General features: G+C 51.5%; 1 protein-coding gene across 8 annotated transcripts in view; it reads right to left on the bottom strand.

Annotated features, from left to right (window-relative positions):
* Positions 1 to 12,279, bottom strand: part of Spring1 (SREBF pathway regulator in golgi 1) — a 71,163-nt gene that overhangs the window by 54,036 nt on the left and 4,848 nt on the right. For all 8 annotated transcript variants that reach the window (XR_008222011.1, XM_052755183.1, XM_052755181.1 and 5 more), the window contains exons 2-4: positions 5,390 to 5,546; positions 1,773 to 1,924; positions 1,396 to 1,509 (exon numbers count right to left, since the gene is read on the bottom strand). Coding sequence is in view for 7 of the 8 variants with exons in the window: in XM_052755183.1 (XP_052611143.1) it covers positions 1,396 to 1,509; positions 1,773 to 1,924; positions 5,390 to 5,546 (423 nt within the window). In the remaining variant the exon portion in view is untranslated. The remainder of the gene's footprint in view (positions 1 to 1,395; positions 1,510 to 1,772; positions 1,925 to 5,389; positions 5,547 to 12,279) is intronic.

Raw genomic sequence — 12,279 nt, 5'->3', positions numbered from 1 at the left:
TGACCCCCATGCACACGTGTTGATAACGCCCACACATGTACACAATAGTAAGTATGAAAAGAACGCACGAAGCAATCTGAAACGGATGGACACGTGGTGGGATCGACACCTGACCCCGTGGTCGGAGAGATCCAGTCCCTGGTAAGGAGTCCCGCAAGGGACTCAGGAGGTGACGCCACTTCAAACAGCAGACATGCACTAAGAGTCTGTGTGCGAGCCAAGCACCCTCCCCAAGAGCCTCTCTCTGGCTGGGCACAGCAAGTGAAGCTGAGCCCAGACAATCCCCCCCACACCATCGGTGGTAGACTTCCAGCAATTTCTTGTCGTATGAGCAATTTGAGGTTTTGGCTGCTCTAGAGCTCATTAATTAGCCTCTACCAAAGCTATGCACCTTGTTAATCCCACTCAACAGACTCGAAGCCCAGGCTCTGGGCACGCGAACCAAGCGGCCATTGAGAACCGTCTCCGCTTGTACAACAGTCGGTACCTTCCGGCTCTGTCGGCTACAGGAAGCTCCTAGAATATCAGTTCCCCTTTCCGGCGTTAGCCAGGAAGAGCAAGTGAATCTACTGAGTCCCCTTGCACTTCCCTTTACACCCGTTTACCTGGGAAGCTCCCCCACCAAGACCAGTGGAATTTCACATTCTCAGCGCTCCCTCTATCCTGACCCGGGATGTTCTCACAGTGGACTAGAGATGGAAAAGGGAATTACCAGGCACAAACCCAAAGCTTACAGAGGGCCAGAGACGGACACAGACGGTCAGTTATCCCAGAGGAGTGTGCTTGTGTAAGAGACATCTTACAAAGAGCAGTGACAGGTGCCCAGCCACAAAGGCAGGGAACTGGGGCGGGCGAGATGGCTCAGCAAGGAAAGGTGCTCGCCGCCGAGGCTGGTGACCTGAGTTTGAGTCTCAGGACCCACATGGTGTATGGAGAGAACTGACTCTCACGAGCTGTCCCCTGACTCGTATGCATGTGCCTCCCCAAGCCCAAAATGAACGTAGAAGGGGAAATACCCAAAGGTGGGGGCAGAGGCCTTCTGGGTCACTCCATGGGTGGCAGGTGCACATCAAGAGAGCGTCAAGGTTAGGTAGTGTGTGCTCACCAAGAGCCTTACAAACCTCAGACTGACCCATGTGCCTTTAAATACTCACCGCCTCCCCCTGCGTTCCAGAATCAATCCATAGCTCTGCCAAGGGACAAGGGACTGCCCTCTCAATGACCAGCTACTGGATCTAAATATTTCACCTACCCACCCCCAAGAACATGGTGTTGATGAAGCCCCTTCCTACCCTGGGTCTGTCCAGAGTGATCGGCTAGTGTCCTCCAGCTCTGCCTCCCTCCCTCCCTCCCTCCCTCCCACCTCCCCTAGCGAGGGCCAGCACCACTTCTGACCTGGGATGAAGTCCTGCACTTGGCCAAGCACAGTTCGAAGTGATCTTCAACCGCCATGAAGAGGTTCTGGAAGGCCACAGCCGCCCGGTTGAGGAAGCGCTCCAGTAGAAGTTGCTATGGAAACAAGGTATTCAGTCCTGGTAGTCACTGCAGGCCAAGCCAGCCCACCAGGAGGGACAGAGAGCGCCAGTCTCATTCACCAGATACCTGGTTAGCAATAGCATGGTCCTCTCTGCAAAGGAACCACGAGTCGGGGACCAGCTCCTCTCTCAGGAGTGGCCAGTGCACCCACAAAGCTCTTCTCAAGCACCCCAGGAGATGTCCAGCTCTCCCCCTTAAAGGCCTGGAAGACAAAGGGGGAGAGCTGGAGCCCTCACCTTGCTGGGCTGCAGACAACAGGAGACACAGTGCTCATAGGCTTCACAGCAGCCATTGGCCAGGCACCCGTCACAGCAGTACTGCTTGGTGCTGGGGACACTGACGTCACAGCAGCCATTGGCCAGCAGGTCCTTCCTCTCGCAGACATAGCCTGAAAGTCAGAGACGCATCCTGAGCACCAGGGCTGGCTTCATCCAGGCAGACGATTATGGGAAAGTCCGGCTCCTCCGTTATCACTCGATCCACATTGTCACCACGCTCAACCACTTTCCAGTCTCCTGCGTAAGTGTGAGCTCATCACCACGCCAAGCCAAGCCCATGCGGTTGGGTGCTAACATAAGCAAGCAATCTTTCACCTGGGCCTCTCTTAAAAAGTCTAAGGCAGGGCTGGGCGGTGGTGGCGCACGCCTTTAATCCCAGCACTTGGGAGGAAGAGGCAGGCAGATCTCTGTGAGTTCGAGGCCAGCCTGGTCTACAAAGCGAGTTCCAGGAAAGGCGCAAAGCTACACAGAGAAACCCTGTCTCGAAAAACCAAAAAAAAAAAAAAGTCTAAGACAGGGCTGGAGAAGATGCCGAGGTGAAGAGCGCTGGCTTCTCTTCCAGAGGTCCTGAGTTCAATTCCCAGCAACTACCTCTAGTGGGATCTGATGCCCTCTCCTGGCATAAAGGTATACATGCATCTAGAGCACTCATATACATAAAATAAATGAATATTTTTTTAAAGTTTAAGACAGAAACAGCAAGGCACCCATTTATAAAAAGCGTGTGCTTTGCTTCGTCCTAGAATTAGGGACGAAGTTCTCAGATCCTTGAGGAGAAGAAAAAACTTAATTCGTTCCACAACTGAGAAACCCCATCACAGAGATATGAATGTCCAGTGTCAGCCAGGCCTCCTTACTGAAACTGCTTTACTACCCAGAGCTTCTAGACAGACAGTTCCCTGCGTCCTTTGGGAACAGGACAGAAAAGTCTAAGTGTAAGTCATGAGAACCATCACCCAACCCCTGACATGCTCCCAGCGGCCATTCAGGCCTGAAGGAACATACGTACATATGCATACATATGCATACAAGTGCATGCAGGGACCCTCGGGTAGGTATGTGGGCTCTCAGGTGTAGGCAAGTGCCCTCTGGTGTGGGCAGGGGGCCTCTAATGTGTGTGTGTATGTGGGGGGCTTCAGGTATGTGCACAGGCCCTCAGGTGTGAGCAGGGGCCTCAGGTGTGTGCATGGGCCCTCAGGTGTGTGGGGGGGGGCCCTTAGGTATTCGTGTGGGTCCTCAGGCATGCATGGGGGCCCTCAGGTGTGTGCAGGGGCCCTCTGGTGTGTGTGTGGGCCCTCAGGTGTGTGTGTGGGCCCTCAGGTGTGTGCAGGGGCCCTCGGGTGTGTGCAGGGGCCCTCGGGTGTGTGCGTGGGGGCCCTCGGGTGTGTGTGTGGGGCCCTTAGGTATTCGTGTGGGTCCTCAGGCATGCGTGTGGGCCCTCAGGTGTGTGCAGGGGCCCTCGGGTGTGTGCGTGGGGGCCCTCGGGTGTGTGCGTGGGGGCCCTCGGGTGTGTGTGTGGGGGCCCTCAGGTGTGTGCAGGGGCCCTCTGGTGTGTGTGTGGGCCCTCAGGTGTGTGCAGGGGCCCTCGGGTGTGTGCGTGGGGGCCCTCGGGTGTGTGCAGGGGCCCTCAGGTGCGCAGCAGCTGTTCCGAGCACTAGCCCGTCTGAGCGCCCCAGCTCTGTCCTCAGAGAATGAGGCTGGTGGAGGATAACTTGTTTTCGGAACTGCTCTGGAAAACAAGGTCTGTGCACGAGCGGCTGGCGCTGGCAGAACACTGACACCAGAGGGGACACCAGAGGACTCTCACTCAACACTTGGGGACCGGGACAGAACCACTCCCACCACCTGGGAGCTGGCGGCCTCTGTTTTGTTTCTGCGACTGCGTCTCCTGAGTGAAGAGACAAGCACTCTGATGTCCCAGTAAACGCTTCCTTCCCAGCTGCCCCCACTCACGCTGTTGACAAGGATGCTAAACGGAATTCCCAGGGAGTCAGCACGTTCCCCAGGATTCCATCCCCGATGATAACAATAAAGCAACTCTCTGCATCACGGAGACGGACGATACTGTGCACCCCAAATGCAACCGGATGATACCACCTGCCCCCTTCCTTTGCCAAGCTGTACGTTCACATCCGAGGCCTTTTCTTCCCACTGCCAACTCCCAGCACTCGGCCTTGAACTCCAGTGCTCACCTCCCGATGACCAGGTCTAACTTCTGAGGAGAAGCAAGCTCACCCAGGCCTCTCACCGTGTATCAGAAATCATGAAAAAGTTACCTTTCCCTTTTCAAAGAGTTATTTTGATTTTTAATCATGTGTGTGTGCCCGCAGAGGCCAGAAGAGGGCGCTGGATCCCCGGGAGCCCGAGTCACAGGCAGCCAGTGAGCTGTCTTCCATGGATGTTCAGAATCAAACCCAGGCCCTAGTCAGTGCTCTTGACCACTGACCCACCTCTCCAGCCCCTCCTTTATTTTTAGTTGAAAACGAAAAAAAACAAAACAAAAAAAACCTACAAGAACCATACGGGGCACTGTGATGTTTCAATACGCGTATGTACTGTGTGGTGCTGATCAGATCTGCAGATATTATTTCCATCAAGTCCTGTGAGGCCAGGGCCAGCGAATGTGTTGGTCTTGACTGGGAAATTAGCATCCAGCTTCTGAAAAGTTGGGTGATTCTAATTGGCTATCTTGTTTAACAGCGCTGTTACCCTGGCGACATGGTGGCATCTCATTGCTAACCAGCATCAATGGCTGTGAGTTTTCTTTATTAAACCACGTTTCCCATATTTGCAAAGGCAAAATAAAACCTGTGTCCCCTGTGGGATTTTTTAAACGGGTTGAGAATCTGAGTGCTGGATTTTTTTTTTTTTTTCTCTTTAACTAAAGGAATCTGTGAGTCTTTGTCTGATCTAAATTAACCAGAAGAAAATTACTGTTTTTGTGGCTACAGTAAAAGAAAATGACAATCTGCCATCTGATACTAAAATTTCCTGTTTTCTGAGTCTATAGAAACAAGCCCTGGCCTCCAAGCCAGCCCCACCCATTATCTGACAGCTACCTGCATCTTCTTGGTGAAGTAACAGCCCGGTGCTCAGTTTCTCTTTTCTTATAAGGATACTTACGGGCCAGCAAGATGCTCTGCCAGTAAAAGGGCTTGTGGTAATCCCTGGGATCCACATTGTGAAGGGGGAAAAACAATCCGACCAATTAGCCTATGACCACTATATACACCATGTGGTGCACACACAGACACAGACACAATGACACGCACACGCACACGCACACGCACACGCACACTGAAAACAAACACAAGATGAGGAACCCCTGTGCCTGTGCCTGGTAGGAAGTGGCCCGGGACTGAGGCCAATGCTGGAGCTGTAGGCAGAGGGAACTGCTAGGAGTCTGGCTCCTCAGCCAAGCTTCCCAGATGCTGCAGGGAGCCTGGGATAGCGAGAAAGGTACGGAAGACAGACATGGGCACCCCTGGAGAGGACCAAGTGGGGGGAAAGCATTCATTGTGAGGGAAGGCTATCCGGAGTCCCAGGGCCTTGAGTGTAGGGGAGGGAGGCCGTACCCAGCTCGTCCGTGATGAGGTGTTTCCCTTGAACAGAGTTCCGGCACTGGTTGCTGGGCCGGCTGCTGTTGCCCAGGTTAAACTGGACCTTCCACGGAATGGGCTGTTCGCGGTCTTGAACCTGGAGAAGGTTCCGATCTCTCACCGCCCTCTCTTCCTGCAATGAGATCATGGGGGATAGGAAGGTTAAAGGCGGTTTTTCCTGCGATCTCACTTGCCTTGCAGGGGTCTACACCTCCATCTCCCCCGACTCCCCGCGCGCGCGCGCACACACACACACACACACACACACACACACACACACACACACACCCCTCCGGCACAGGCACCGTCTGAGCAAAGCCACAAAACAAGCCTGCAGGAAAATGTGACAAGCTAAAGTTATCCTCCCCAATGGCTGGGCTGCTGATGTGCAAGGCCCCAGAAGCAGACAAAAGTCTATGGAATTCTAGAAGGAAACTTCTCTCTCTGCAGGCAATTTAAGTTTTTAAATACTAGAATGCACACACCACGGGATAGAACACACGGCCCGAACACTTTCAGAACCAGGAGGAAACTATGTTAGTCTGATCATCTTACACTGTCACCCGACACCTCCAGACCATGAGGGGTCAGCTGGGACACGGAGAAAACCTGAATCGGGGGAAATGACTTTAAGGTCTCCCTTTGTGTGGAAACACAGACAGGTCATCCTTACAACTGCTTCTAGATGTCATTCTGGGTACACAGCCCTTTGCTTAACAAACCAAGAGAGGTGTGGCCCTGGGGTGAGAGCCTGGATCTTTCTCTTAAACTAGGAGGACAGAGCCCAGCTGCTGGGAATAAGCCAAGCACAGGGCAGCCACCTTTGGAACTGCCTAGCCATGAATGTATAACCAAACACCTCTAAAAAGACCCCCTCCTGTGCGCCTGTTTTGGTTTGTTGTTTTGTTTGTTTGTTTGGTTTGGTTTGGTTTTGGTTTTTCGAGTCAGGGTTTCTCTGTGTTGTTTTGGTGTCTGTCCTGGATCTCGCTCTGTAGACCAGGCTGGTCTTGAACTCACAGAGATCTGCTTGGCTCTGCCTCCTGAGTGCTGGGATTAAAGGCATGTGCCACCACAGCCCAGCCTGCTTTGGGTTTTAAGACAGAGCTTCTCATCCTACAGTTCAGGCTCGCCTGGAACTCATAGCAATCCTCCTGCCTCAGCTCCAGGTGCTGGGATTACAGGATTATGGTGTGCACCACCATGCCTGCTCTCTTGATGGCTTGAGTGTTTGAGCGCCAGGGTTGTTTATAACTAAGGAGACCCCCCCTGCACATCTGGTGGCATCACAGCCAGTTCAGAAAACCAGAAGGGATCTTTGTAATTACCGTGGGAGAGCAACCCGGGAGGTCGGCGATGTTAGAGATGCGCACGTCCACACACACCTTGCTCTAGGGAACTCCCTAGTGAGTGCCATCCTACAGAAACCACAGGCAGATGTTTCCCACCACCCTGCTGCAATCGCAGGACAAGAAAACAAATAAACCAGCAAAAACAGAAACCCAACAACACAGGAATGTCTGACTAAACACTGGCGTGGACACAATATTATCAAACCGAGGTTCTCAGGACAAATTACAAAGATCCGTTCTGGTTTTCTGAACTGTCTGTGATGCCACCAGATGCGCAGGGGTCTCCTTAGTTACAAACACTCAAGCCATCAAGAGAGCAGGCATGGTGGTGCACACCATAATCCTGTTCCTCCAGAGCGGCCCTTCCTACACTTCCTCTACTTGGGACCCCTGTGAGCTCTAGAAATGTTTACATGACCCTGGGTATTCGGGCAAATAAAGTAGGTATGTACGGGCTAGAGAGAGGGCTCATCCATTAAGAACACTGCCTGCTCTTCCAGAGGACCCAAGTTTGGTTCCCAGAACCAGCACTGAGTGGCTCACAACTGTCCATAACTCCGGCTCCAGGACCCTCTGACCTCTGTGGGTAGGTACCTGCACTTGTGTGCAGATACCCACACACAGACACACATGCACACGCACAATTTACAATTTAAAATGTTGTTTTAAAATTATCTTTAATCAGCCTTGGAAAAATCTTATTTTTCATCTAAAATGAAAATATGCTGTTAACTGTAGTAGAAACTAAATGAGAAACAATACCATCCTTGTACGTTTCCTGTTAAGCCGTCACTATTCCAAAAGGAAAGGGTCACTTAAAAAACAATGCTTACTAACATGAAATTCAGAAATTACCTAAATCCCAACACTTAAATCAAAGTACATTTGCTTTTTTGTTGTTGTTGTTTAGTTTGATTGGTTTTTTGTTTTTTGTTTTGGTCTTTCAAGACAGGGTTTCTCTGTGTAGCCTTGGCCGTCCCAGAACATGCTCTGTTCAAGACTGGCCTTGAACTCACAGAGATCCGCCTGCCTCTGCCTCCTGAGTGCTGGGATTAAAGGCGTGCGCCACCACTGCCAGGCAGGTACATTTGGTTGCTGCATGTTCACCTCTGACCCAGTTTACACTGGCATCACCGTCAGTTGTTCTGGATGCTAATTGGATGGTTAAAACATTTCCAAGGACCCACATCATCTAGATAATCAAATCTTCATGGATGCCCAATAATCCATCATGTTGGAGGGCCATCGTTCAGTGGACACAGCCTCCACAGACCAGCGACAACCCCGGTTTCTGCTCTCAGGAAGACACTGCAGTTCAATGGGGGGGGGGGGGGGGGGCTCTGAGAAAGCCCTGTGAATCGCTTACAGGGATGTGCACTAGACAGTGCCGTATAACCTCCCCAAAGTCTGATCCACCATCTGCAATAGCACCGGTATTGAAACAGACGAACTCTCTCCTACCACAATCAGGGCTGGATCCCCTCCTTCAGTCTGCTCGGTGTGAAACAGTCCCTCAAGATGGCTTCCCTGTGTCCGCCTCCTTTTTGTTCTTTTAAAAAGATGTGGCTAGCGGGCACAGGACAGGACAGGTGACAGCTCAGTAGCTGTAGTCCTCAGTTATATAGAGAGAGGGGCCGAGTGCAGGAACCCTGGGAGACAGGGACGCCCTTAGGTGCACCCTGTCGCTCAGGAGCAGACCCTCAGCTGACGACCGGAACAGCGCATCCCAGAAGAATCTCTGCCATAGGACCCCATGTCCCGTGGTCTCCCAGCACCTGAACTTGTCAAATATGGCCATTCAAAACCTCTGCCAAGAGGACTATGTGGGTGAGGAGTCGGCGGTGATCCACTTTTGAGGTCCGGTGGCAGAGCATGTGGAAGGGACAGAAGAGCAATTCTATCCAGGGGGGGGACTGGGCTTGCCAACAGAGTTCCCACTGCCCTTCCGGGCTGGCTCATCTTCAAGCCTCTCACCAATATGTGGAATTTTTTTTTTCACTCAAAGCTGCGCGTGGTGGCGCACACCTTTAATCTAGTGCTCAGGAGGCAGAGGCAGGCGGATCTCTGCCGGTTCAAAGCCAACCTGGTCTACGAAGAGACAATGCAGGACAGCAGGGCTACATAGAGAGACCCTGTCTCAGGCAACGACAATAAGAAACATCCATTCAAAGGGGATTTTTACCAAGTGCCACAGACACTTTCGTCAGGGGCTCCAAGGGGCTGTTGACAAAGGCTATGCTTGTGAATCAGAGCCCCCAAACCCCTAGAGATGTCAGATGTCCACACATGCACAGCAGAGGAAAGATGGGACCACACGTGGGCAGACACACAAGAGAATGTTATTTGTAAGTGGTGGAGCCTGCAGTTAACGCACATGACTTCTCAGACTTTTTAAAGCCTAAGTAGGAAGCATGCCATGTAGGTTTTAGGGGTAATTCTAACGGTCAAATGAAAGACATGTTCCACAGACATGGTACAGCACCGCCCTACACGGCATAGTTGACCTTAAGGGATCCGCGCAGGAGTCACAACAATGGAGGAGATATGGCTGGAGGGCAGTGCCCGCATCTGAAGTTTGAGAACTGCAGCCTGACAGTAGAGAATTATGATTGTAAAGAATCATAAAGAACTTTAAAAAAAAAAAGGGGGAATTTGTTTTTATTATTTGTGTGTGTGTATGGGGGATGGGTGTACATGGAAGCCAGAAGAGAGTGTCGAGTCCCATGGAACAGGAGTTAGCTGGGAACAGAACCCAGGTCCCCTGCAAGAGCAGCAAGCACTCTTAGCCATGGAGCCATCTTTCCAGTCCTGAGAGTTTTTAAAGATGGGGGAAGACTTGTATGTTAAGTGAGGAGATAGCACACCTCAAGAGAGAGAAGCAAAAACATTCGGTTAAAAGGACAGGAAGAAACAACGCCTGTATGTCACAGTGGCCCTTCTGCCAGTCACCCCTCCTACGCCCGCACCAAGCTCTGCCAAGTCTGCGGAGAACAAGTCTTCACTATTAACCAGTTTAAAAGGGGCGAGGCAGCTCTCTGTACTCACCCACACTTTATATAATGCCCATGTGGTGGTTTGAATGAGAATGGCCCCCAGAGGCTCATATCCTTGAATGCTTGGTCTGCAGCTGGTGGAACTGTTTGGGAAGGATTAGGAGGTGTGGCCTTGCTGGAGGAGGGGTGTCACTGGGGGTGGGGCTAGGAGGTTTCAAAAGCCCAAGTTAGCTCTCCGCCTTGTGGTGGTAGATCAAGATGTGAGCTCTCAGCTACTGCTCCAGCACCATGCCTGCCTGCCTGCTGCCATGCTCCCTGCTGTGATGGTCATGGACTCCAACCCTCTGAAACTGCAAGCCCCAAACAAACTCTTTAATACGTTGCCTTGGTCATGGTGTTTAATCACAGCAATAAAAGAGTACCGCAGGCCACGTCAGTGGACGTCAATCTACATAGTGCCACAAACTACGTGTACGCGGGCGCCAATCCACATAGTAACGTGGACAACGTAAGTGGGCGCCAATCCACATAGTAACGCAGACAACGTAAGTGGACGGCAATCCACATAGGTAATTCCTTCCCAGCAGAGAGGTTAATATGATTTCAAAGAGTTCAGCAGAGAGCCCAGCCCTGTGCCACCTAAGTCCAAGGAGAAACTTAGCTCTCACCTCAGGCCAGATGCCCCCAGAGCTGCCCAACCCTGTGCTAGTGTACCTACCATACACCCTAAATTTCTGTTTGAAGTCATCTGCCTACTCTCCCTCCCACTCCCACAGCAGATGGCAGGCACCCAGGGAGTAGACTTCAGTGCCCGCTCTACCTCCACCCCTGTGCACAATGCTGTGCCCAGGTCACCTGGCGCCACTCACCATCCCCAACCCTCCCCCCACGATGGCATCTTCTCCTGCACTCCGATCTCTAACTATTTAAATTATCCCCTAAAGCATTAATTAGGAAGAAAACCAAAGAAAAGAGGCATCCAAGGATCCAAGGCAACTGGGTTAGCAGCTGTCTGGGCAAAGACCGCTCGCTACACGAGCTTGAGATGTCTCATGGATGCAGAGCTGAAGAGCCCGGGGGACTTCTGTGTGCCACAAGCCTGCTCTCCACTGGTGATAAACATCTCTCTCCCACCTCCACCTTGTAGAAGAGAGGTGGAGTCCAGGCCGGGTAAGACAAGCTGGGCACCCAGCTGCAGGGCGGCAGTCAGCCAAGCCAGAAATCATATTCAGTACAGGACTGACCCACTACGCCACAGCAGGCACTGTGTGAGAACAGTCCAAGCCACTGAGGACCCACAGTGTGAGTTCGTGTCTACTGATGGAAAGATAAAACATAATTCTGAAAAATACTTCTTTTAAATCAAGTATTTACTCATTCATAAGTGGCATAATGAACTCACACTAGCAATTGGTTTTTCTTTTTCATTTTGTTTCTTGGTTAAAGATGTTTTCTGAAAAACAATATAAGCTGGGTGCAGTGGTGGTACACACCTTTGATCCAGCACTTGGGAGGCTGAGGCAGGTGGATCTCTGTGAGTTTGAGGCCAGCCTGGTCTACCTAGTGGTTCCAGGACAGCTAGGGCTACATAGTGAGACGACCCTACCCCAACACACACACACACACACACACACACACACACACACACACACACACGGACAGGCCAGAGAGCTGCTACTGGCCATTAATGTGGAGTCTATGTCTCATGAGTCTGTGTGCAGAGAGGGGAGAGGCTGTGACAATTCTGCATACAACCATGGTTGATACTGTACCATACCTGACACCAAGTTCTATACCAAAACTTGACACATGTCCCTCTTGTAAGTTTATTACAGTGTGACCACTGGAAAGCAGCCACGATGATCCTCAAAAAGCTGGACAGAACACTGAGCAGTTCATTCCTAGGCCTGTGCTAGTGAGGTATGGAAACACGTCCCCACAAGAACTCATAAAGTGGGTGTTCTTTGCCAAAAGATGGAACCCCACAATGCCCATCAGTGGTGAGTGGACGGATGTGACCACTATTTACAGGGGAACGCTGGGTCATGAGATAACACAGGTGAGTCTAAAAACATCATAGCACTCACAAAAGATCACATGTTATACGATTCCATTTATATGAAATACCCAGGGTGGGGACAGGAGAGATGGCTCAGGGGTAAAAGCGCTTGTCACACAAGCCTGAGGACCAGCGTTTGATTCAAAGACCCAGTGGGCCACTGCGATGGCTTAGCGAGTGAAGGAGCTTGCCTCCAAGCCTGACAACCTGAGTTCAGTTCCTGGGGACTCACATGATGGGAAGGAAGAATTGACTCCCCAAAGCTGTCCTGAGCGCCACATGAGCAATGTGGCTTATGCACACTCCTGCCTTTCCCCAACACCACACGAACACACACTCACACAAAATCAATAAAAATGCAAAAAAATAATTTTTTTAAACAGGAAGTAGGTTAGAGATTGTTTAGGGTTGAGGAGGAGGGGCAAGTCAGTGATAGCGCCCCAAATGGTGACTGAGGTAGCGGCT

The sequence above is a fragment of the Peromyscus californicus genome, unplaced genomic scaffold, assembly GCF_007827085.1.
Source record: "Peromyscus californicus insignis strain IS unplaced genomic scaffold, ASM782708v3 Scaffold_2__1_contigs__length_46816999, whole genome shotgun sequence".
Taxonomy (NCBI): Eukaryota; Metazoa; Chordata; class Mammalia; order Rodentia; family Cricetidae; genus Peromyscus; species Peromyscus californicus.
Note: the sequence above shows the minus strand (reverse complement) of the source record. Positions and strands in the feature narration are given on the sequence as shown.